Raw genomic sequence first — 22571 nt, forward strand, 5'->3', positions numbered from 1 at the left:
ATAGTGCCTGGTGTACTAAGTGCTATGTAAGCTTAACTGTTGTTGTTGTTGTTGTTGTTTTTTTGTGGTACGCGGGCCTCTCACTGTTGTGGCCTCTCTGGTTGCGGAGCACAGGCTCAGTGGCCATGGCTCACGGGCCCAGCCGCTCCGCAGCACGTGGGATCTTCCCGGACTGGGGCACGAACCCGCGTCTTCTGCATCGGCAGGCGGGCTCTCAACCACTGCGCCACCAGGGAAGCCCCTTAACTGTTGTTTTTTAATCATTATTTGTCTTATCATCCTTTGTACTATCATCTGTTTGTATTAAAAGGATTAGGTGGGAGTTTTATTAAACACTTTGTTTTTCCAGGAAGGCTTGATTTTTTTTTTTTGATATTTTTGTTTATTTTAAAAATTTGTTTATTTTTTTGGCTGTGTCGGGTCTTCATTGCGGCACACGGGCTTCTCTCTAGTTGTGGCACGCAGGTTTTCTCTCTCTAGTTGTGGCATGCAGGCTCCAGAGCGTGTGGGCTCTGTAGTTTGTGGCACGTGGCCTCTCTCGTTGAGGCGTGCGAGCTCAGTAGTTGTGGCGCGCAGGCTTAGTTGCCCTGTGGCATGTGGGATCTTAGTTTCCCGACCAGGGATCAAACCCATGTCCCCTGCATTGGAAAGTGGATTCTTTACCACTGGACCACCAGGGAGGTCCCAAGGCTTGTTTATTTAAAATGTGCACAGGCTTGAATGAACTGATTTGTGTAAATACCCAGGGGTTGGGCTTCCCTGGTGGCGCAGTGGTTGAGAGTCCGTCTGCCGATGCAGGGGACACGGGTTCGTGCCCCGGTCCGGGAGGATCCCACATGCCGCGGAGCGGCTGGGCCCATGAGCCATGGCCGCTGAGCCTGCGCGTCCGGAGCCTGTGCTCCGCAACCGGAGAGGCCACAACGCTGAGAGGCCCGCGTACCACAAAAAAAAAAAAAAAGAAATACCCAAGCGTGTTTGGCACCTGTCACCCCCATCAAGCTGTTCTGTGGCTTGGGAGAGGACCAAGGACACACCTGCTGGGCTGCAAGAGTAGTGCTACTGGGCACTTCCTCCTAGTAGGTAGCAGCAAGGTTAGGGACAGAAGTCCCCGTCACTGTGATGTGGCCCTTGGCTTGCAGGCCCTGACCTTCACCATAGCTGTCTGATTTGTTTCTAGCCCTCAGAAACCAGGTGTCACACTGAAAACGCCTCTTTGGGCAGTGCATCTTCACACTGAAGGAGGCTTCACACTCAGCAATCTGGCATGCTGTTCAAATGAGTTTGCCATCTTATGCACACATTGGTAGGGCTAAAAATATTTTATTATTTTAGCATTTGTGCCAAGCCTGTCTTTTAGTGCTGCACAGGATCTTTTTATGTTATATAAATTATCTCATGGTCAGATGACTGAAAATGGAGCTATAAATTACTTTTGCACGGAATGGAACAAGAACAGCTGCTTTCGCCCAGCACAAAAGACAGAGCCTCACTCATAATTTTGGATGAATGACAGAAAAAAGGAACAAGGTTAGGATGAAGCAGTGAGTTCGTTCTGTGGGGATAAAAATGGGCTTAGTGGAGGAAGTTGGGGCCCGAGGAGCAACTTTCACACCATTAAAATACCAGGGCTTCCCGACAAGATTTTACTGTCTTTCTCAATTTGTTTTGTTAGCTACTGACCCCAAGAACCATGCCGTAATGTTTGACACACTTCAGGACTGGTGTTGGGAGCTGGAGCGGACCAAAGGCAACATGAAGTACAAAGCAGTGAGTGTCAATGAAGGCTATAAAGTCTGTGAAAGGTAAGCTCTCAGTGTTGTGCTTTGCTTTTTGAACAGCTTTGTTGAGATTTAATTCACATGCCATACGATTCACCTGTTTGAAGTGTGTAGTGTTTTTTAGCACATACACAGGGTTGTGCAACCATCACTGCGGTCAATTTTAGAATATCTTCGTCATCCCCCAAATAACCCCTTACCCCTTAGTAGTCACTCCCCATTCCCCCGCTCCCCACTGCCCCAGCCCTAGACAACCACTAACTACTTTCTGTCTCTATAGATTTGCCTATTCTTGGCATTTCACATAAATGGAACCGTATAATACGTGGTCTTTGTGCCTGTCTTTGTTCACTTAACATAATGTTGTCAAGGCTCATCCATGTTTAGCATGTATCAGGATTTCATTGTTTTATTACTGCTGAATAATATCCCAGGATATGGGTATACCATATTTTATTTATCCATTCATCAGTTGATGGACACTGGCTTCTTTTCACGTTTTGGCTACTATGAATATGCTGCTACAAACATTAGTATACAAGGTTTCATATGGACGTGTATTTTCAGTTCTCTTGGGTATATTCCTAGGGGTGGAATTGGTGGGTCATATAGTAACTCTGCGTTTAACTTTTTGAGGAACTGTCAGACTGTTTTCCATAGCCACTGAACCATTTTTACACTCCCATCAGCAACGTTATGAGGGTTCCACTTTCTCCACATTGATACTGTGCTTTTTTAAGAAACCCTTAAAGTATCCCTTAAAACATTCAGAAGTGAATTTGTCTTTTCCTTCCCATTATTATATCTGTAATCTAAATGTAAAACTTTTAGAGGCATTTCTGAATTTATATCATATTTGCTTTCCTTTTATCAAGCGTTTTATTTATTCATTCAATAAACATTTTTTTAATATAAATTTATTTATTTATTTATTTTTGGCCGCATTGGGTCCTCGTTGCTACGCACGGGCCCCCTCTAGTTGCGGTGAGCGGGGGCCACGCTTTGTCACGGTGCGCGGGCTTCTCATTGCAGTGGCTTCTCTTGTTGTGGAGCACGGGCTCTAGGCGCACGGGCTCAGTAGTTGTGGCACGTGGGCTCAGTAGTCGTGGCACGTGGGCTCAGTAGTCGTGGCTCACGGGCTCCAGAACACAGGCTCAGCAGTTGTGGTGCACAGGCTTAGTTGCTCTGCGGCAGGTGGGATCTTCCTGGACCAGGGCTCGAATCCGTGTCCCCTGCTTTGGCAGGCAGATTCCTAACCACTGCGCCACCAGGGAAGTCCCTCAATAAACATTTCTGAGGGTCTCCTATGTGCCTGACAGTGTCCTGGCTACTGAAGATAGAGCCTAAAAATCCCTGCCCTCATGAAGCTTTCGTTCTAGAGGAGGAAAATGATGATAGAATAAGTGAGTAATTATAGTGTATTAAGAGGTAATAAGTGCTATGGAGAAAAATAGATCAGGCCAGGGACTGGGGCGTGCTGGAGATGTTGGCAGGAGGGTTGGTCAGGCAGAGGGAACAGCAGGTGCAAAGGCCCTGAGGTGGAATCTTGTTTGGCTTGTGTGAGGAACAGCAAGGAGCCCAGGGGTTGGAGAGGAGTGAGCAGGGGACAGAGCAGTAGGAGGTGTGATCAGGGAGGAGACGGCCGGCTGGGTGCTGATGGGCAGGGAGGGTTTCAGAATTTATAGTGCAGTGCGGAGGAGTTTGAGCAGAGGCGTGATGTGATCTCACCTACATTTTTAAAGGATGACTCTGTGTGATCCTTTTTTTGAAACTTGAATCTTACTGTTTTGGAACATAATCCTCAACACCCTGCTGACAGTTTCAGAAAATTAGTATTTTCCTAGAGCATTTTGTACTTATGGTTCCGAGGGGCCTTTTCAGTAGATCAGTTTTTTGGGGTTTTTTTGGGGTTTTTTTGGTTTTTTTGCGGTACGCGGCCCTCTCACTGTTGCGGCCTCTCCCGTTGCGGAGCACAGGCTCTGGATGCGCAGGCCCAGTGGCCATGGCTCACGGGCCCAGCCGCTCCGCAGCATGTGGGATCCTCCTGGACCGGGGCACGAACCCGTGTGCCCTGCATCGGCAGGCGGACTCTCAACCACTCCGCCACCAGGGAAGCCCCAGTAGATCAGTTTTGATTTTGATCAGTCTCAGACACTTATAAGGTTAGCCCTCTCGTTACAGCACAAACTAGGGTGACAGTGGGGAGGGGCCTGCAGGGCAGGTGTCGGATCACACCCCCCATGCCCACGCTGCCCCTCCTCCCCTCTTTATAGTCACAAAGCTTGGAAAGGGAGAACAAGCGCTCAGTCAGGAGGAGGTCAGAAAGCCCTGCTCCTAGGAGGTGATATTTTGTAATGTGATGTTGACACTGATAGAAGGCATGCCCATTCCCAGGATCCTGCCACATACTGATTAAATTCATTGGTATTTGCATAGGTGGCAGCACATCAGAAATATACCAGGTAGAGAAGGTGGGTGGAGTGGGGTGTCAGGGGGTTCTAATTAGTGGTCAGGGGGGAGAATGGAGCCTCAGCGAGATTTTGCTGCTCAGAGCACTCGGTGCAGACTCACTCCCCCTGGACTGCCCCAGCCATGCACTCGCCCCTGCGCTTCTGCCCCACAGGGATGATACAGGAAAGCTGTGCTTTGTTTCTCACCTGGCACTGTGGTAGCTGCCTGCATGGTCTCCCCCACCCACTCTGGCCCGCGGCATCCATTCTTCCCCTGCTTCATTGGCTCCTTGCTGTTCATGGTAGAGAGGATAAAACTTCGAACAGGCCCTTCATGGCTTGCCTCATGCCTAACTCGCCAGCTTTGCGTGTACCCCTCCAGCCACCCTGAGTCCCTCCTGTGGGCCTTGCCTGTGCAGTCTGTCTAGGATGCTCCTTTTGCGTCCAGCTTTACTAGTGAGTTACCTCCACTTCATCGGTCAGATCTCTGCCCAGGTGTCTCTTTTAGGGAGTCTTCCCAAGACTAGATGAGGTCTCCCGTGAGAGCTTTCATTGCACTGTGTGCCTCTCTCCTTAGCACCTCTTCCAATCGTGAGTTTATTCTTATCTGTATCACCATTTGGTTAATGTTTGTTTCTGCAGCCCATCAGTCCTGGGGAATCAAGGACACTGTTTTGGTTCATCTTTATATCCTCAGTACCAAGTGTAGTGCCTGACTTATAAGACCCACTCAATAAATTGGGAACAGTGAATAAATTAATGAAAGCCCCAGTGGTAAGAGAAGACCTCGGCCAGTTTGGATAAGAATAAGAAACTGAGTGTCTACTTTGCCTTCTCCTGAAAAGGCTTTCTTCATGCCACCTCCCTGTGAAGGTATAAGAAGGTCCTCAGCCCTGTCGGGACTGTGTAACACAGGGGAACCTAGGAATTGATGCAGCCACAGGAAGACACTGCTGCTCTGGTGGTGTCGCTCTGGGGGTTCCCTCACCCTAACTGAGGTGGCGCCTAAGGGGATCGTACAACCTTCCTTGAATAAGGTCAGCTTATATTTGGAGAGGCTGTTTACTTTGTATTCAAAACTCCTCCTGGTGACTAAAATGAGTGCTGTCCCAGGTGGGAGGGTCAGTTGCTTGTAGACATCGGGAGTCTCCCAGCAGAGCCTCCGTAGAACCACCTTGAGTTCACTGGGACAGGAGGGGACATCACAAACCTCCCCACTGGTGCAGAGCTGTCCCTCTCTTTGCAGCCTCCTTTCTTCAGTGACTGCATGGTACACAAGCTAGTACACTGGGTTCTGACATTTTTTTCCCCGTTGGTGAAACACTGTTTATGAGGCACAATTAACTTGTGAAATGTTCAACCACACTAGTAGAGGAAGTCATGGAAATTTTTTAAAGCAGTGTGGCCCCATCCCAACTTTGTCGAATGAGCCTCTGGGGAAGGAGCTGAGAATCTGGTTTACACAAAGCCCACGGGCGACTCTCCTGTGAGGGCTGGGAAACACTTGTCTGTTTGTAAGTTGCCATCTAAGGCGCTGCTTCTCATGGTTGACTGTGCAGCCCAGTCCCCTGGGGAGCTTGTGAAAGTGCAGATTCTGATCCTGTAGGCCGGGGCTGCTCTCTTTCTAAGTGTCCCGGTAATGCTGCTGTACACTTTGACTAGCAGGACCTTCTAGAACAACAGCTGTCATCCTGATTACACACCTGGAGAGCTTTGACACCTCTGATATTTCATAGTTCTGCGGTGGAGCCTGGACACTGGGAATTTTTAAATCTTCCTGTGTGATTTTAACAGGCAGCCTGAGTTTGAGAGTCATTGATCTGTGAAGAGGTTTTTGCTTCAGTGACAGCACCTGAAGAAGGGATAGTAAGCCCACCCACTCAAGCGGACGTGAAAGAAAATATTCCAAGCACTTCGGAACCTCTAAAGCCAAATAATTCTTCTACGTTTTAATGGTCTGAGGTATCTTAGCCTTGACCAGTTGTTCCCAAACCTGGTTTTACATCACAATATTATGGGAGCTTTGTTCCTTTTAATTACCTGTAAGATTTTTTTTTTTAAGTGGAAAATTTCAAGCAGTATAAAAGAAAAGAGAATTTGATGAATTCCGTTAACCTGTCACCCAGCTTCAACAGTTACTAACTCATGGCTAGTCTCTGTGCCTCTACCTCCTCCAACCCTCCCCCTCCCCCGTCCTGCCCAACTATTTTGAAATAAATCCTAGAGCTCATCACATTTCATTCGTAAATATTTAAGTTTTACATCTCTAAGAATGAAGGACTCTTTTTATAAACATAAAAGCATTATCACACCTTTCACATTTAACATTTGATTCCTTAATATCATTCAGTACCCAGTCAAGTGTTGAGATTTTTCCCATTGTTTTATAAATTCTCAAAACAATTTATTTTTCATCGTTTTATCTGTTTTATCATTAATCAAGATTCAGTGAGGGACTTCCCTGATGGCTCAGTGGTTAAGAATCCACCTGCCAATGCAGGGGACACAAGTTCAATCCTGGTCTGGAAAGGTCCCACATGTCGTGGAGCAACTAAGCCCGTGTGCCACAACTGCTGAGCCTGTGCTCTAGAGCCCGCGAGCCACAACTACTGAGCCCATGCGCTGTAACTACTGAAGCCCGCGTGCTCTAGGGCCCATGTGCCGCAGCTACTGAAGCCTGCGTGCCTAGAACCTGTGCTCCACAACAAGAGAAGCCACCACAATAAGAAGCCTGCCCACTGCAACGAAGAGTACCCCTTGCTCGCCACAAGTAGAGAAAGCCCACGTGCAGCAACGAAGACCCAACGCAGCCAAAAAAAAAAGATTCGATGAGATTGATATCTTGAAAACTGATAGGTTTCTTAAACTTCTTAATCTATAGAGTCTCACACTATTAGCTTTTTCTTGCAGTTTATTTGAAGAAACCAGGCCACTTGACTGATAGTTTCCTGCAATCTGGATTTTGATGAGTACATTGCCATGGTGATTTTATTCATGAGGAAACAGATCCAGAGAGGTGGGGCAACTTACCTAGGGTTACACAGAATCAGAGGCAGAGCTAGGATTTAGATTCCTGATTGATTTCGACAGAGACGGTTCATCTGCACTGGTTCTTCTTAAGAGGGAAATGTGGTCCATGTCATGACACTCTGCTTAACTTCCTGTGTTCATTGACGTTGAGCTTTCATATTTAATGAATTAACTCCAGCACTAAAACCGATGACATCTCTTTCTTCTAGGTTGCCAGCATACTTTGTTGTCCCCACCCCTCTTCCTGAGGAGGACGTGCCACGCTTCCATGGTCATGGCATACCAGTAAGTGCATCTGGAAACCCTAAATGCATGGCTTGCTCATTGGCCCATCCTGGCAGATTATCCTACTTAAAGCCCTTGGCTTTGGTATTAAAGAGTTTGTCCTCAGTCCAAGAGCAATCTAAAAATATCTTAGGGACTCCCTAGAGGAGCCTCTTTGATAATGAGGTTCCTGGGGTCAGAGTTCTAAAGTTTTCACAGATGCACTGGAGTTCTTAGCAGAGACATCTTTAAAGAGCTTTTGGGGGATTACAGGCCAGTCTGGTGTTGAAAGCCAGCCTAATTTAACACCTACATTGTTTTGAGGCTGAGCCGACCCCGTAAGGGTAGTAGAGCTTAAGGTTCCTTTTGGCCCACACCATTAGTCTTGAATGGGCGTGGCCGAGTTTCCTCCCAGAGACAACATGCAGAGCTTGCTTAGTTTTCACAGAATAGACTGGGATGGGAGCCATATTTAGTGTGTCACTGATCAGAGAAAGCAAGACCCTGGCAGTTATTCCAGTTTCTGATTGGCAGTTGGGAGTTGCCAAGCCTGCAGGGAATTGAGTACAGAATGAGAGTTACAGACAAATGCTGTGCTATGCACATGGCTGGTTCACCAAAAAGGTCACTCCTGTAATGGGAGGTGAGATGTCTAAGCAGGGGTCACATGCCCAGAAGTGTATGCAGGCCAGGTGGGTAATGAGTGTGGTCCTTGCAATGAAGCAGAGACCCTCTGCCTGGATGAAGGGCTGGCTGCTCTTCTCTGCCGGCCCGTTTGTGCCATGTGGGAATACGGGCCTGGTCTTGCCAGATGTCCAGACTTCGCAGGAGAAATCAGAGACATGGATTTTTATGTGAGTTTTCCCGATCTCTAAATGTGTGCAGCTGTTCACAACTGATTCAGATGTTTAAAAAACATGTCTTTGGGCCAGAGTTGGTTCACGTGCCACCAGTGTGCCACCTTTGACTTACAGCAGTGGTTCTCAAACTTTCTGGTCTCAGGACTCTTTACACTCTTAAAAAGCATTGAGGGTCTCAAAGAGTTTTTGTTTATGTGGTTGTATCTGTTGATATTTGCCATATTAGAAATTAAAACTGAAAAACTGCTTAATGTTTATTTTAGTAAAAAACTCATCACATGTTAACATAAAAATTTCTGTGAAAAATAACTATATTGTCCAAAACAAAAAAATAGAATAGTACTGTTTTACATTTTTGAAAATAGAAGACAGCTACATTCTCACATCTTCTCACTTCCTTCAGTCTGTTGTGGTATATTAGGGTGTGGTTGAAGTACATGAAGAAAATCCAGCCTCACACAGATGTGTATTTGGGAAAGGGAGGAGTATTTAATAGCCTTTTCAGAGAATATGAAAATATTATTCTTTGACAGTATACAGAAAAATTGCTAAGTGGTGGTTTCATAAAGATTAATTGCAATAAGGAATCTGAAAACATAGTCAATGAACTTTTCATTCACTGCCAAATTAAAATCCATTGGTCTGTCTTGTACTTTGAATGGGTCTTAAAACATGCATGATTTAAAAACATAATACATTGGTCGTTTAGAAAGTATTAGCTCACTAGGTTATACAGGTCATACAAATTTTTTAAAAAAAATAAATTTATTTATTTATTTTTATTTTTGGCTGCGTTGGGTCTTCGTTGCTGCGCACGGGCTTTCTCTAGTTGCGGTGAGCGGGGGCTACTCTTTGTTACAGTGCGCAGGCTTCTCATTGCAGTGGCTTCTCTTGTTGCTGAGCACGGGCTCTAGGCGCGCGGGCTTCAGTAGTTGTGGTACGTGGGCTCAGTTGTTGTGGCTCACGGGCTCTAGAGCACAGGCTCAGTAGTTGTGGCACACGGGCTTAGTTGCTCCGCGGCGTGTGGGATCTTCCCGGACCAGGGCTCGAACCTGTGTCCCCTGCATTGGCAGGCAGATTCTTAACCACTGCGCCACCAGGGAAGTCCCAGGTCATCCAAATATTGACATGCTTTCTTAGATAAAAATCACGTTTGTTAATATCATCCCTGTCTCATCAGGAAAGTCTTTAAATATTGGGAATTTGTCCAGCTAAAAAGGCAGAGACTAGTTTTACAAAATTCTAATTTTTGCTTGAAAGTTCAACTTTTATCATTGGCAACAAATTGTCAGTTGTTTTCCTTAAGGGGATAGGCTCACGTCATTCTTGTTTTTTTTTTTCCTAAAAAATGAGTGTCTGCCAGATACCAAAGTCTGAACACCCGTAGTTTGTCTCTCATTCACTCTTTCAGTTACAAGAATACAGCAGGTAGCTCAGCTCTCGAGTCAGTCTCATAGGTGCTTTTCCCTGAGACAGACACTTCCATGCTTTGTTTCCACTCCATCACACAGAATATAAAAAATATTAGTATTAAATATTAAATGTAATGATCAAGATTAATATAATTCATAATGTTTAGTTCTTCATTATGGACATTCTGAAGTGAAACAATTATTTTTCTTCAAGTTTGTGGCAGTGAAGAATACAGTGGCGACCAGTGCTGTTGGTAGCAATACCTTGGTTGGTACCAAGGCACCAGCAGTTGTAACACTATCAGTGCCAATGTCAACACAGTGAAAAAGACAAATTATATCTTAGTAATATTCTCAGACCACCTGTAAGGGAGGGTCTTGGGATCTGTAGACAACATTTTGAGAATGTTTTAGAAGAATAAACATGAGGGTCTTCATCCGTCAACCTTTCATAGATGACTCTAGGAGAAGGGGTATGCTCTGTGGGAAGAAACCAAGATGAATTGTCTACACACTTGGGAATAGGCTGCTTCTCCATCCAGCATTATATGAAATTTCACTACTCTCTGTTCTAGCCAGGCCTTGGGGCTGAGAAGTAGAAACTGTCCTGAGAAGACCTGTCCTGAGGAGTCGGCAACAGAACTTTGATAGAAACTGTAGGAAGGCGTTCTCATTTTATTAGATCAGCCTTAATTATGTGTCCTGAAAGTCATAGTGGAGCTTGTGATGCATGGACAGTGGAAAAATATTACACAAAATGGAGTTTACACATTCACTCAGGGAGCACAGCTCTCAATACACATCACGTAAAATTTACCACTGGTGACAGTGAATATGTTCACAATGTTGTACAGCCATTATCGCTAGTCTGAGAACATTTCCGTATCTCTGCTTTTTCACCCTGACTTTTCATCTAGTCTGGTCTTTCCTGCCTCCACTTAACTCGTGTTCGGGGAAGACCTGCATCATTTGTGATTTCAGTCATGCCCTTGCTGCCATTCTAGAGACTGTGGCCTCCTGGACCCTCTGCTGTACTCCAGTCCTGAGTATTTATGCTTTTGCTGCGGGGCTAGTGAACATTGCTACAGATTGTTCAGACCAAACAGCAGAGCGTTTTAATGGGATACGTGAAAACTGTTACCTTGCTTCACTTGGGCCCCTGTTCTGCTCAGCAGCCTGTCAGTGACTCCCTCTGGTTCCTGTGTCGTTCTTCCCTGGGGCCAGGGTAGCCATTTTTTCATTCTCTTTAAGTTGGCGATCCCACCCTTAACTCTCTTACTGTCATCGACCACCTTTCCCTTAGTCCCGAGGGGTCTTGGAGAGCGAGCGACAAGACCTCCCTCCTCCTCCTCCTGTGGTCTCTCTGTGCTCCTTCATCTCCGACCCAGACCTCTGCCCGGGCTCTTGATCTCCTCTGCCCTGGATTTGTCTTCCGTCGCTCTGCCCCTTCCGCGTGTATCTCCAGAGATTCTGCTCTCTTGAAGGCATTCTCAAGTCTCCCTCACCTGAAGAAGCCCTTCCTTAACAGTTGAGCGCGGGCTTGTTCTCCTTGCCTGCACTGCCTGTACTTCAGGACTGTACTGATTCTCTCTGCTTGCCTCTACCCCCTTTCCTCTTGCAGCAGGGCTTCTGCCCGCCCCCACTCTGCTGTTGACGCTCAGAGTCACTGAGCCTGGGTGGCCCCCGTTCTCCACACCGTCAGTCACTGTAGTTCTGGGTGAACCCCCCCACCTTTTTTGCCTTTTAAATTCCTATCTTGGCTTTGGAAACACGATGCTGTCTTGGTCCTCTTACCTCCTTAGTGGTTCCTTTCCTTCTTTCTTACGCTGCTTTCTAGCCTCCAATTGTAGAGGCTCCCCTAAAGCTCTTTGGCTCTATTAAGAGAGACACCTTAAGATGTACCAAATAATGTACAAGCTATTAGGTATAAAATAAGCTGCAAGGGTATATTGAACACCATGGGTAATATAGCCAACGTTTTATAGTAACTATAAATGGAGTATAAGCTTTAAAAATTGTGACTCACTATATCGTACACCTGTAACTTATATGGTACATCAGCTATACTTCAATTTAAAAAGACCAAAAAAAAAAAGATCTACCAAATAATGAAAAAAAAATGATCTACCAAATAAACAGGATTATCACACTGATTCTTGTGTGTTGTCAAGTCATTCTTACTAAGAACGCTGTGGCTCTTTCTCAGGCAGAAATTGTACATATTACAATAGGAGAAGACATATGTCTTTTGCGAAATTCCTGTGAGAAGTCTCTCTCTGACCAAGAATTTTGCTTGTTTTCTATTTACTGTTTCAAACAGCGAATGTAAGGGAATTGTCCCTTTGTGCCTCAGCTGGGAGGTGACAGTTGAGCCCCAAATAGGAAATGAGCTGTGGTTGAATGTCACCAAGAGCAGATTCTTTCTGCCCCAGGAGAGGAGATAAAAAGGCTTAAGAACACTTAACTTCCTAGAACGTGTCACGAGTCATGGCTAAGAGTGTCCCCCCCATCTCAGAGTGAGCTGCACCCACCGGGGGGGGCAGGAGTGCCTGGGCGTGACGTTGGAAAAGGGGGTAAGAGGGAAGCAAGGGGCCCGCTGATTTGTCTCACTGTTCCAACACTTCCGTCTCGTTAGGAGCTTACAGAGTCGGTGCTCTTTGGGCAGCTCCTGAAGCAGTTCTGCGTCCCTGTGGCCTCGCTCCGGGGTGGGCTCACGTCTCTTCCACTGAAGCTGGCAGGCAGCTCCTGTGTCCAGAGCTGCAGTCCTGCCTTCTTCTCCTAAGTCATAATCCTCATCTTGGGAGTCTCCTCAGTATCTTCACACAGATGTCCTGTGGGCACTAGGCACCCAGCATACCCAATACTGATTCATCATCTTCCCCTGAAACCCCAAACCGGTTCCTCTTTCTGACTTTCTAAGCGTAGTGCAGAATATCGCCTGGGTTTGCTGATCTCTGATCTCCAGCCCAGGATGCTGCTGGCACACCAGTGTGTGGTCTCTATGGTGCAGATGACTGGCAAGAGGGGGCCTCTCTGGGCAGCTGAAATCCTCCTGGTCTGCCTTTGAGCCAGGGCCTGAAGGCTTGGTCAGCAGAGCAGTGCTGGGCTTTCGCCACCGTTGAACCCTTAACCAGACCTTTATACGGGGCACAAAATCCACAGCCGTACTCCCCGGCCCCAACCAATCTTCCCCTCTTCTCCATTACAGGCTCTCCTGGCAGGTTACTTTGCCCCCAAGTCAGTTCTAATCTCCTTGTGTTCCTATACAGCAGAGCAAACAAATGAAACTCCCACTGTATCCAGAAAAATGCCTAAACACTTGAATCAGTCACTTACGGGCATTCATATGATTTCTTTCTCTGTTGCCGTCCCTTTGTTGTTCATTGAAATTCCCTTCTCCTGTGGTTTGCCACATTCTACTTCCTATTATATTTGCAAATTTATTTCCCCTTTTAGGATATAAGCACCTTGAAGATAGACGAAGTACCTTAGCCCTCTTTCCATCCTCTCACAACCTAATTCAGTGCCTTGCATGTACAAGTCTCTTAACAATGTATGTTGAATAACCAACTTCCCATGCTTTCTTGCGTGGACTTTCTCTAATGGTGGGAGCTGCCCCCTTTTGGCCATCCAAGTGGAGCACGGCCTTGAGAAGTCACTGCTGCACTGTCTGTGCACCTTGGGGAAGTTATTCGGTCTCTCCAAGCCTCAGTTTCTTGTCGTTAGTGGGGATAATACTTATACCTGTCTCAGAGTGTGACTGTGAGAATTAAATGACTTAATTCATGTAAAATCCTGAGATAATGAGCTGCACTCCAGTGATAGTTTCTATCCTAATAATCCTAATAATAATGATGATGATGATGATGTTGTTTTTATCATCATCATCCAGGTTCCCAGCACTAAAGCCAAGTCAAAAGGTAATGTTAGGCTATAAGCGAGTCTGAGTGTGACCACCTAGACCTGAGTTTCTGTTGTTGTCTTTAAGACTAAATCAGCCTTTTTCATTATGAGTATAACACATTTATTCCTTGGCATAACAAAGTTGAATATATTCAGCTATTTCATATTGAAGGTGTACATTTCCCTGTATGAATTCAAATGCTAAGCTTACCTGTCCTCTGTTAGGTGGTTTACGTTACATCTGGAAAACCTTTATTCCCCTTTGCAGATATGGTGTTGGTCCTGCCACAGCGGATGTGCCCTTTTGAAAATGTCAGCACTGCCCAAAGAACAGGATGATGGCGTTTTACAAATCCAAAAGAACTTCTTGGATGGGTTGGTACTGTTGTACATTTTGTTATCGTTTAGTTAGCTCAGCTTTTGTCTTCCGAGAAGCAGGGAACAGTTCTTGGTAGTTGGTCCATTTCAGTTTACCTGCTGATAAAGCACTTAGTGCTGGGGATACAGTTTAGAGTGGTCGTCTTTAATTTGAAAGGAGTGAGCGTAACATAATCATGAAGCACTTCAGCTGCATTGTTTTTAGAGATGCACGCTGAAGCATTTGGGGGAAGTGGCATGATTTCTGTAATGTTGACAGCTGTCAAATCTAGGTCAAGGTATATGTCACTGTGTTACTCTTTTCTGCTTTTCTGCATGTTTGAAAATTTTCAAAATTAAAAGTTAAAAAAAAAACGAAACTGGATGAATTTAAAAACAGAAAAGGAGTAGACTTTGGAGTTAAATTGCCTTGGTTCAAATCCTGGCTCTTTCAGGTGATAAACTTTGTAATCTTGGGCCGGGTGGCTCTGCCCATTGTTCCTGCATCCCCACCTCTGCTGGCTGGGAGCGGCAGCGGGCAGTAGTTGCCTCGTTGGGGAGGATTCAGTGGGAGCTCTTCACACAGACCTGGGCGCCCAGGAAGTGCTCAGGAAAAACGAACTCTTTCTAACTCATGCCTGCTCTTCTAATCTCTTGTTACTTTTTGTTACCTAGGATTTATAAGACCATCCACAGGCCACCCTATGAAATTGTTAAAACTGAAGACCTCTCAAGCAACTTCCTATCCCTGCAGGAAATCCAGACGGCCTACTCTAAATTTAAACAGCTGTTTCTGATAGGTGAGAAGAATGCCTAGCAAAAACTTTCTGTCAGATGGGGAAAGACATGCCGCGTGGATCAGGTGAAAGTCGGTGCCATTCCCCTGGGTTCCTCATGGCTGTACACAGAGGTTCCCGGCCGTGAGGGCTGGTGTCACGGAGCGGAGGGGCCAGTCACCATGGGGCCAGCTGCCCTCGGTACACTTGCTGCCACCATTTTGCTCCAGGCTCTTGCCCCACTGCCACTTCTCGGGGCGGTGAACACAGAGCCACCGTCCTCCTCTCTTCCTTCCCCAGTGGTGAGCGTTGAGCTTCTCCCGTAAAAGTTGTAGAACTGTGCAATACCTGTATTCACCGGCTATTTTGTAAAGTGAATCCTCTGTTTGTTTTCCTTAGTGGCTTATTAAATGGACTCCTCCCTCACCAAGTGGAAATATTTTATTTATTTATTTTCCGATTGAGCATATATATATATATATTTTTTTTACAGTGTAAAAAACATTCAGTTAATCTGAAATGTGCAAAGTAGAAAATGAAATATGCCCATCCTAGCCACCACCACTTCCCTGCCCAGGCTACCCAGTGTGAACAGTTCAGAACTTGAATCAGATTTAATCAAAGTCAGTCACCTGTTGATTCGCTTCACTCTTGAATGAGTGTTTACCCTCTGAGATTTGTCACACTTACAGGTAGCTTTTCCTAACTTTGACTTTTTAGCCTAGTGGTCTGATTTAGGATTTATTCATTCAGTCAGTCAACATTTGTTGAATTTCCATTATACACACTAACTATGCTAGGCATTGGAGATAAAGATGAATATGACACCAAGGGAAACAAGTGTGTACCTCTGATTAGAACACACTGTGCTATGTGTTATAAAATAGGTTTATAAAAAGCAGGCACCTGGCGGAGAAGTAAGAAATTGCACTAGTTGATCCAGGACTGTGATTCTCCGCTTCTGTTTTCGCCATCCAGTACTTTGCAGGGGTATCTGCCTTCTCAGTGATTTGAGTTTGCAACTCGGACATGCAGTAGACTTCTGTAAAATGCAGGGCTTCTGTATCAAGGTGGGTCGGGGGGATTGTGTCTGGCGTGCAAGGTAAACGTGTGTGTTTAGGATTCCAGCAGAAGCCAGCTCTTCCCTCAGGCCTCCTTGGCATTAGGACGTGGCCTGTTGCATCTTCCTCTTCTAAGAGCAGCAGCCTGGATGTCAACTCTGTCTGCCTAAAGCATGTTACTCTCCTTGTTGAGTTACAGGGTGGACTGTGGCTTAGTATACAGATTGTAGGGCACTTTTTACTTGAGCAATGAAAGTCTATTTTTGACTACCACACCATTCCAGGGGTTTACAATTCAAAAACAATTTCAGCTGAAGGTTTGAAATGCTGGATTCTCAGCCTAGTCTGGGGCCGCGCCTCTGAACAGCACAGGTTTTACAGCAGAGGCACAGCAGCAAACAGTGCCTGACTTCTTTACTCTTTTTCCTTTTTTCAGATAATAGTACCGAATTTTGGGACACAGATATAAAATGGTTTTCCCTGCTGGAAAGTAGCAGCTGGCTTGACATAATCAGGTATTTCAAGGCGTTGTTTTGCTCATGAATTACACAGTTCTCTAAGCCAAAGTAGTAGAGCAGGACTTCCCTGGTGGCACAGTGGTTAAGAATCCACCTGCCAAATGCAGGGGACACGGGTTCGAGAAGATCCCACATGCCGCGGAGCAACTAAGCCCATGCGCCACAACTACTGAGCCTGCACTCTAGAGCCCATGAGCCACAACTACTGAAGCCCGCGCGCCTAGAGCCCGTGCTCTGCAACAAGAGAAGCCACCGCAGTGAGAAGCCCGCGCACCGCAACAAAGAGTAGCCCCCGCTCACCGCAATTGGAGAAAGCCCACGCTCAGCAACGAAGACCCAAGGCAGCCAGAAATTTAAAAAAAGTAGTAAAGCAACCTGACAAATAATTTAACTGTTTTCTATTTCACGGTTAAATATTCTTAGATCACATATTCTGTTCAGGGCTCAGCTGGATTTTACATTCATTATTTATTATTTCTGTGCACATCTGATAAGAATTTACAGACATGCTACCTGCCCATACAGAGATCTGCTCCCTAGACTATAGACTAGGGATGGGAAGCCTACAAAAAAGGGGACGTGGCAACCCAGCGTTCTAATTGAGCAGCAGCACTCACCCCCAGGGAGGAATCTGGGGATTGAGAAGGGGAGGGATGCTGAGTTTCTGGGTTTGTTTTTGTTTTTGGCCGAGACCAGGGATGGAACCCACACCCTTGCAGTGAAAGTGCGGAGTCCTAACCACTAGACCTCCAGGGAATTCCCCCGATGCTGAGTTTTTACTGAATACCTTTTTAGAAGAATTCTGTATCTTATATGTCTCTTACCTATTAAAATTTTTTTTACTGTCATTAATGCCAATTAGTTATTTTTCATTTCGGAGTTAAGTAGAGATTCCGAGAAAACAGAATTTTATTCCCTTTCCTACTTCCCATTTTGAATAGCTTCTGTCTTTTGCCCTTAAGTAGAGGAGAGGGCAAAGGGAGGCGCAAAACAGAAATGATGACAGGGTGAGAGCAGGGGAGAGAACAGCTCCGAATAGAAAACTCCTCCTTCCACCTAGCTCGGCATCTTCTCTCACATCTGCCTGGGAGTTTGTGCAAAGGAGCCTCAGGCCTCCAAAAACTTTTTAACAAATAGGTTTTGAGGAGCCTGCTGCATGTCCTTAATTTGAATATATAATTGCAAGTATTGTGATGAATGTTATAAAATAAAAGGACCTTTCCTTCCATGGGCTGGGTAGAGGTGAGTGTCCCTACGCCGGTGAAGAGCCCAGGGAGGCGCCACTGCTGCAGGGTTACCAGTGCAGAAGGCAGAGCTGCTGGCAGCGGCAACAGTCTCAAACGGAGCTGCGTCGAGAGAGACAAAGGGGTTTCAGGGCACACTGGGCCTTTCCAGCCACACCAACACATTTAGCCCATGACCTTGAGTTAACAAAATGGACCTGCAGCACAGCCTCCAGATGTGGGCGTTTCTGGGTCTTACTGGGACTCACCAACACACTCATACGAATTTGCAATAAGTATTTCTAGTTTAGGAATCACGTAGCAACATTTTTACATCCATTTTGGAAATCCCTTCTGAAAATTTTAAGTTTCTAATAAGCAGATGAGTGTCTTGCAGTATCTGAATAGCATGAATGATAATTTGTTTCTTTTTGGAGATCTTCAGCATGAAACAGTAAATGAGATAGAAAACTGAAGATCATGTCAGATGCCTCTAAATTTCTTATTGTTCATGATACTAAGCTCAGGAACTAATATCTGTTTTTCTTGCCTCTCTCCTATGTAGACGCTGCCTGAAAAAAGCAATAGAGATTATAGAATGTCTAGAAGCGCAAAACATGAACGTTCTTCTTTTAGGTAATATATTTAAAGCACAAAGGGTGGTTTCCTTTTTCCTTTACTTGGGATTCTGTTTCTGTATATAGAGATTTATGTAAGTGGAATTGTCTTGTAGAAGGAGCGAGCTGGTGTAGAAATCCTTCCCATTCTTTTTACCCTGACCTTGGAGTGCTCTGCTTTGGAGTTCATTGTTATAGTTTAAAAATAAATTCTTTCACTTGGAACTCGGCAGACCTATTCGCAGCCCAAGAAGGAATTGTTTGGTATCTTTACCAAAGCTCACATTTCCTCATATTTCGAGGTTTTGTTTTATATTAACTCAAAGTTAAAATCTTTGGATGATCGTTTTTGTATGAAGAGACCCATGGATGGTTTAATTGTTATTTTTACATCTTTGTGTCTGACAACTTCGTGCAGTTGCCACCACGATTGGTGTGGACCACGATTCCCTTTTGTTCCGTGGACTTAACTTCCTGTACGTGTGGACAGGATATACACACCCAGCATGTGTAAAAGAAGTGTAAACCTCATGCAACAAAGATTGTTGGTGGAATTGGTTAGATCTGAGCTCAAATATTATCTGCTGTTTTGAATATTTAAAGTTTCTTATAGCCCCATGCTTTACATTAAGTAGACTGTCTCATGCTTTCATCCCCTCGGGCTTTTATCATTTTTCTGACACTCTCCATGACTGCTAGAATTTAGCTTCTGTGAGCAGACTGGAAATGTGTCCACCTGTGATTTCTGTACCTTCTGACTTAAATTTTAATACATGCACTGAGCACCTCCCATGTACAGAGCTGTATGCCTCTGCCTTCTAGAAGTTTGAGAGAGCAGGCCTAAGGGTGTTATTGAAAAAGATCTAATTAACAATGGCAGAACAGAGTACTGAGTAACTGGTGAAAAGGAGGGATAAAGATTGGGGGGCTGAGAGGTGCAAGCACCCAGGGCCAGACCGCACCAATCCCAGAGTTGCATAAAATGAAATGGGGATCTTTAGCGGGTGAGGCTGAGCTCTTCTCACTCCCCGAAGGACTGCTGAGTTGTACCTCTGAAGTCTCATTCTCTAGCTGCTCTTCCTAGGACTCGCAGGTGTACTGTTAACACCCTTCATACGCAAGAAGGAAGATTCTCTTAAAAAATGAAACTTGTTTTGGAAGGTGATAGCACAAGAAAGACAAATATAAAAATCTGCTTCTTCTGAACCCATGTGTTCCCATTGTTTAGGCTTGTTTCCTGGAGGAGAAGTAGGAGCACAGTGTAAGCGTGGCTCTGTAGTGCTTCGTGACCCCGGGGTCAGGAGGAGAGTTTAACAGTGCAAACACCTCCCTACGTAGAATTCGTTCTGAATTTTCTCTAAACCCACTGCTACCAGCACCATTGTCCTCGTGGACATTTTAAAATAGCACCTTGAGTTGCACTTCTTGTGTAAAGTAGAAACCACAGGGATGTAGACCTTGACTTTTAGGACCTTAAAACTCTAAGACAAATGCACGATGTATGTTTTTATTTGCTATGAGTCATTTATGGTGAACCGGGATATGAGCAGAATTTTCATCGTGTGGGTTTTGTTCCGTGCACTCCAGGGGTGGGCACATGGCTTATACTTACTGTGGAGAGTTTCTCCTCTAGGCTAGGCAGAAAGAAGCGGGCCCCTCTGTGCTCCCAGACAGAAATGGAAAGAGCCGTAGAGGTGAGAATCAGAGCATTTTGGTGCAATCCAGGAATGCTACCCTTTCTCCGAAGCAAAGGTAGTGGAGGAAAGGTGGCTGAGAAGCAGTTTTGCCTTGGAACAATGAGTTCAGTGATGGAGACCCTGACACACCAGCTGGAAGGGTTTTGAACTTGGTCTGTGGAGCCCAGCGAGTGCCATGATGTATCTGATTGTGCCCTCATCGTGTAGCACATTTGGACCCCGCATTCTGACAGTGGGTTTGCCATGCTGCATTTATTCATCAGTAACCAGTCCATCTTTAGTGCCAGTGTGTGCTGGAACCAGTGCCAGCCAGGCTAGAAGCTATTTGTCTCTCGATCTGAAAACATTACTGTTTTTTCCCCACTGGCCCTGGCCTTTGGAGAATTAGAGCTTGACCCTCAGTGGGAGGCGCTGGTGTTGAGGCCCCTGCTGTTACCTGTGCCTGTGCGAGCCCTCTGCAGCTCTTTAACACTTGGTACCCTCCTTCCTCTCCGCGCTGCTGCTGGGCCTCCCTCCACCCCAGAGGAGAACGCTTCCGACCTCTGCTGCCTCGTTTCCTCTCTGGTGCAAGTGATGATGGACCCCCACTGTCGAACCAGGTTCGGTTTCCAGAGCCTTGTCCAGAAGGAGTGGATCGTGGGCGGACACTGCTTCCTGGACCGCTGCAACCATCTACGTCAGAGTGACAAGGAGGAGGTGAGTGTCCCCATCACAGACCCGGCAGCCATGGGGAAGCAGAGCCCCGTCTCTTCATTCATCTGTCTTCCGACCGAGGGCTCCTGCCTGCAAAGTGCTCGCCTTTTAGGGGCTTGTCAGGAAGGCTGAGGTCAGTGCACTGCTAGATGCCTTTCAATGCTTGAAACACTATTGAAACTCTTCCCAGGGGAGAGGGGTGTTTATTAACAGGTGTGTTCAGAGTCTTCTCTTCTAAATTGTGTACCCCAGGGGGCTATTACATTTCATGGTGGAAGTAATACTGATTTGTAAAACTTAAATAAAAATGAACTCAGTGAGAGAGACTCCCACAGTTTCTGTTAATTTAGTCTTTGCAAAAAAAAAAAAATGAACATTTAGGGTACAAGTTTCCTACAGAAAATACATAGTAACGCAAAGTAAATTTTCCTTGCAGTAAACCCTTTCAAAGTAAAGCACAGGGTTATGTGAATGCTATCCAGTACCAGGGCCTTCGCCATGGTAGCTGCAGGTCTGGGCCTCCGAATTCAAGCACTGGAGAGTTAGTGTTACAGTTCAGTTAGTGAAAATGAGCCCCCCAGGTTGGGGTGTACTTGTCTAGGTTACAGCGGTGCAAACTCCTTTGGCTGCATTATTAACGACTGTGGAAAGAAAAATGAAAACAGGTGAACTTTAATTAGATCACCTGCAGAGGTAATGTATGCTAGCAGGGCGACTGGTGGTTTTTCTTACCCCAGGTAATAAGCACGTCTGTCTGCGGTGCTGGACAGCTTGACACAGCGGCTGTGGAAACAGAGACGTGGCTCTTGCCCATAAGGGCTTGGTGTGTCCTGGGAGACCCAGCCCCCTCTCACTAGGCCTGCAGTTTCTTTCAGGACTGTTCTGTACTCATCCGTGTCCCATTGGGCTGAATGGACATCACCATCTTTCAGTCTTGAAAGGGACCTTGCGTTTCTGAGATACTAATTTGAAAGGTTAATGGGACTCAAATAACATGACGGGCAGAAAGAGCTGATACTGTGTGGGGAAGAGTGTGCTTTTGTATATCTCGTATAGTTTGTATATCTTGAGAAAAGGGGGACTGACAGGCACCGTGTCTAGTGGAGCAAGAGCCCGAGAGCAGATCAGGTCTGTTTACCCAGTGCTGGGAGGAGTCACCCGTACTTTGTGAGCCCATTTCCCTGACTGTACAATGAGGTCCAAACATTTTACGCTCTATTTAAGTATGCTCTTGAACATAAAATGAGGTGTGAAATAAAGTTGCCCATGTAGACCTTTCTTTTCATCTCAACACTGACATACTGGAGTTTTGATAGAAAACTGGGTGGTCTACTTTGTGATGTAATTGACACGGCACTGGACTTTGATTCAAGAGCTGGCTTCCGGGCTTCCCTGGTGGTGCAGTGGTTGAGAGTCTGCCTGCCTGATGCAGGGGACACGGGTTCGTGCCCCAGCCTGGGAAGATCCCGCATGCCGCGGAGCGGCTGGGCCCGTGAGCCATGGCCGCTGAGCCTGCGCGTCCGGAGCCTGTGCTCTGCAACGGGAGAGGCCGCAGCAGTGAGAGGCCTGCGTACTGCAAAAAAAAAAAAGAGCTGGCTTCCCAGCTCCCGCCTCTCAGGAGCTGTGTGTGAGACCTTGGCCAAGCTCGGGAAGGGAGAGACTGTGACGTGGCCTGTCCTGTCCACCTGACAGGGTCACTGGTGATTGGACGAGGAGCAGATGGGGATGACAAGGCACTCTCGAAAACTCTCATCTCTGCTATTATAGGGCTTGCCTCTGAAGCCAATAAAAGAGGCCATCGCTTAAAAAAGTGCATTTGTGTAAAATGTTAGAAACTCATTTTTGCTGCTTCTGCCTTCTCTCCCGTCCTCTTTCTCTTCTGCGCCCTCATTGTCAGGGGTGTGGAGAAGGGAGTATCCACAGTATTTGAAG

At 46.0% G+C, this 22571-nt stretch overlaps 1 protein-coding gene across 1 annotated transcript in view; it reads left to right on the plus strand.

The window, feature by feature from the left end:
* Positions 1-22571, plus strand: part of MTMR12 (myotubularin related protein 12) — a 65305-nt gene that overhangs the window by 35417 nt on the left and 7317 nt on the right. The window contains exons 7-13 of the mRNA XM_082836175.1: positions 1673-1802; positions 7468-7543; positions 13966-14072; positions 14730-14854; positions 16328-16406; positions 18198-18268; positions 20470-20642. Of these exons, the coding sequence (XP_082692301.1) occupies positions 1673-1802; positions 7468-7543; positions 13966-14072; positions 14730-14854; positions 16328-16406; positions 18198-18268; positions 20470-20642 (761 nt within the window). The remainder of the gene's footprint in view (positions 1-1672; positions 1803-7467; positions 7544-13965; positions 14073-14729; positions 14855-16327; positions 16407-18197; positions 18269-20469; positions 20643-22571) is intronic.

The sequence above is a fragment of the Leucopleurus acutus genome, assembly GCF_964270905.1.
Source record: "Leucopleurus acutus genome assembly, chromosome: 3".
Classification (NCBI taxonomy): Eukaryota; Metazoa; Chordata; class Mammalia; order Artiodactyla; family Delphinidae; genus Leucopleurus; species Leucopleurus acutus.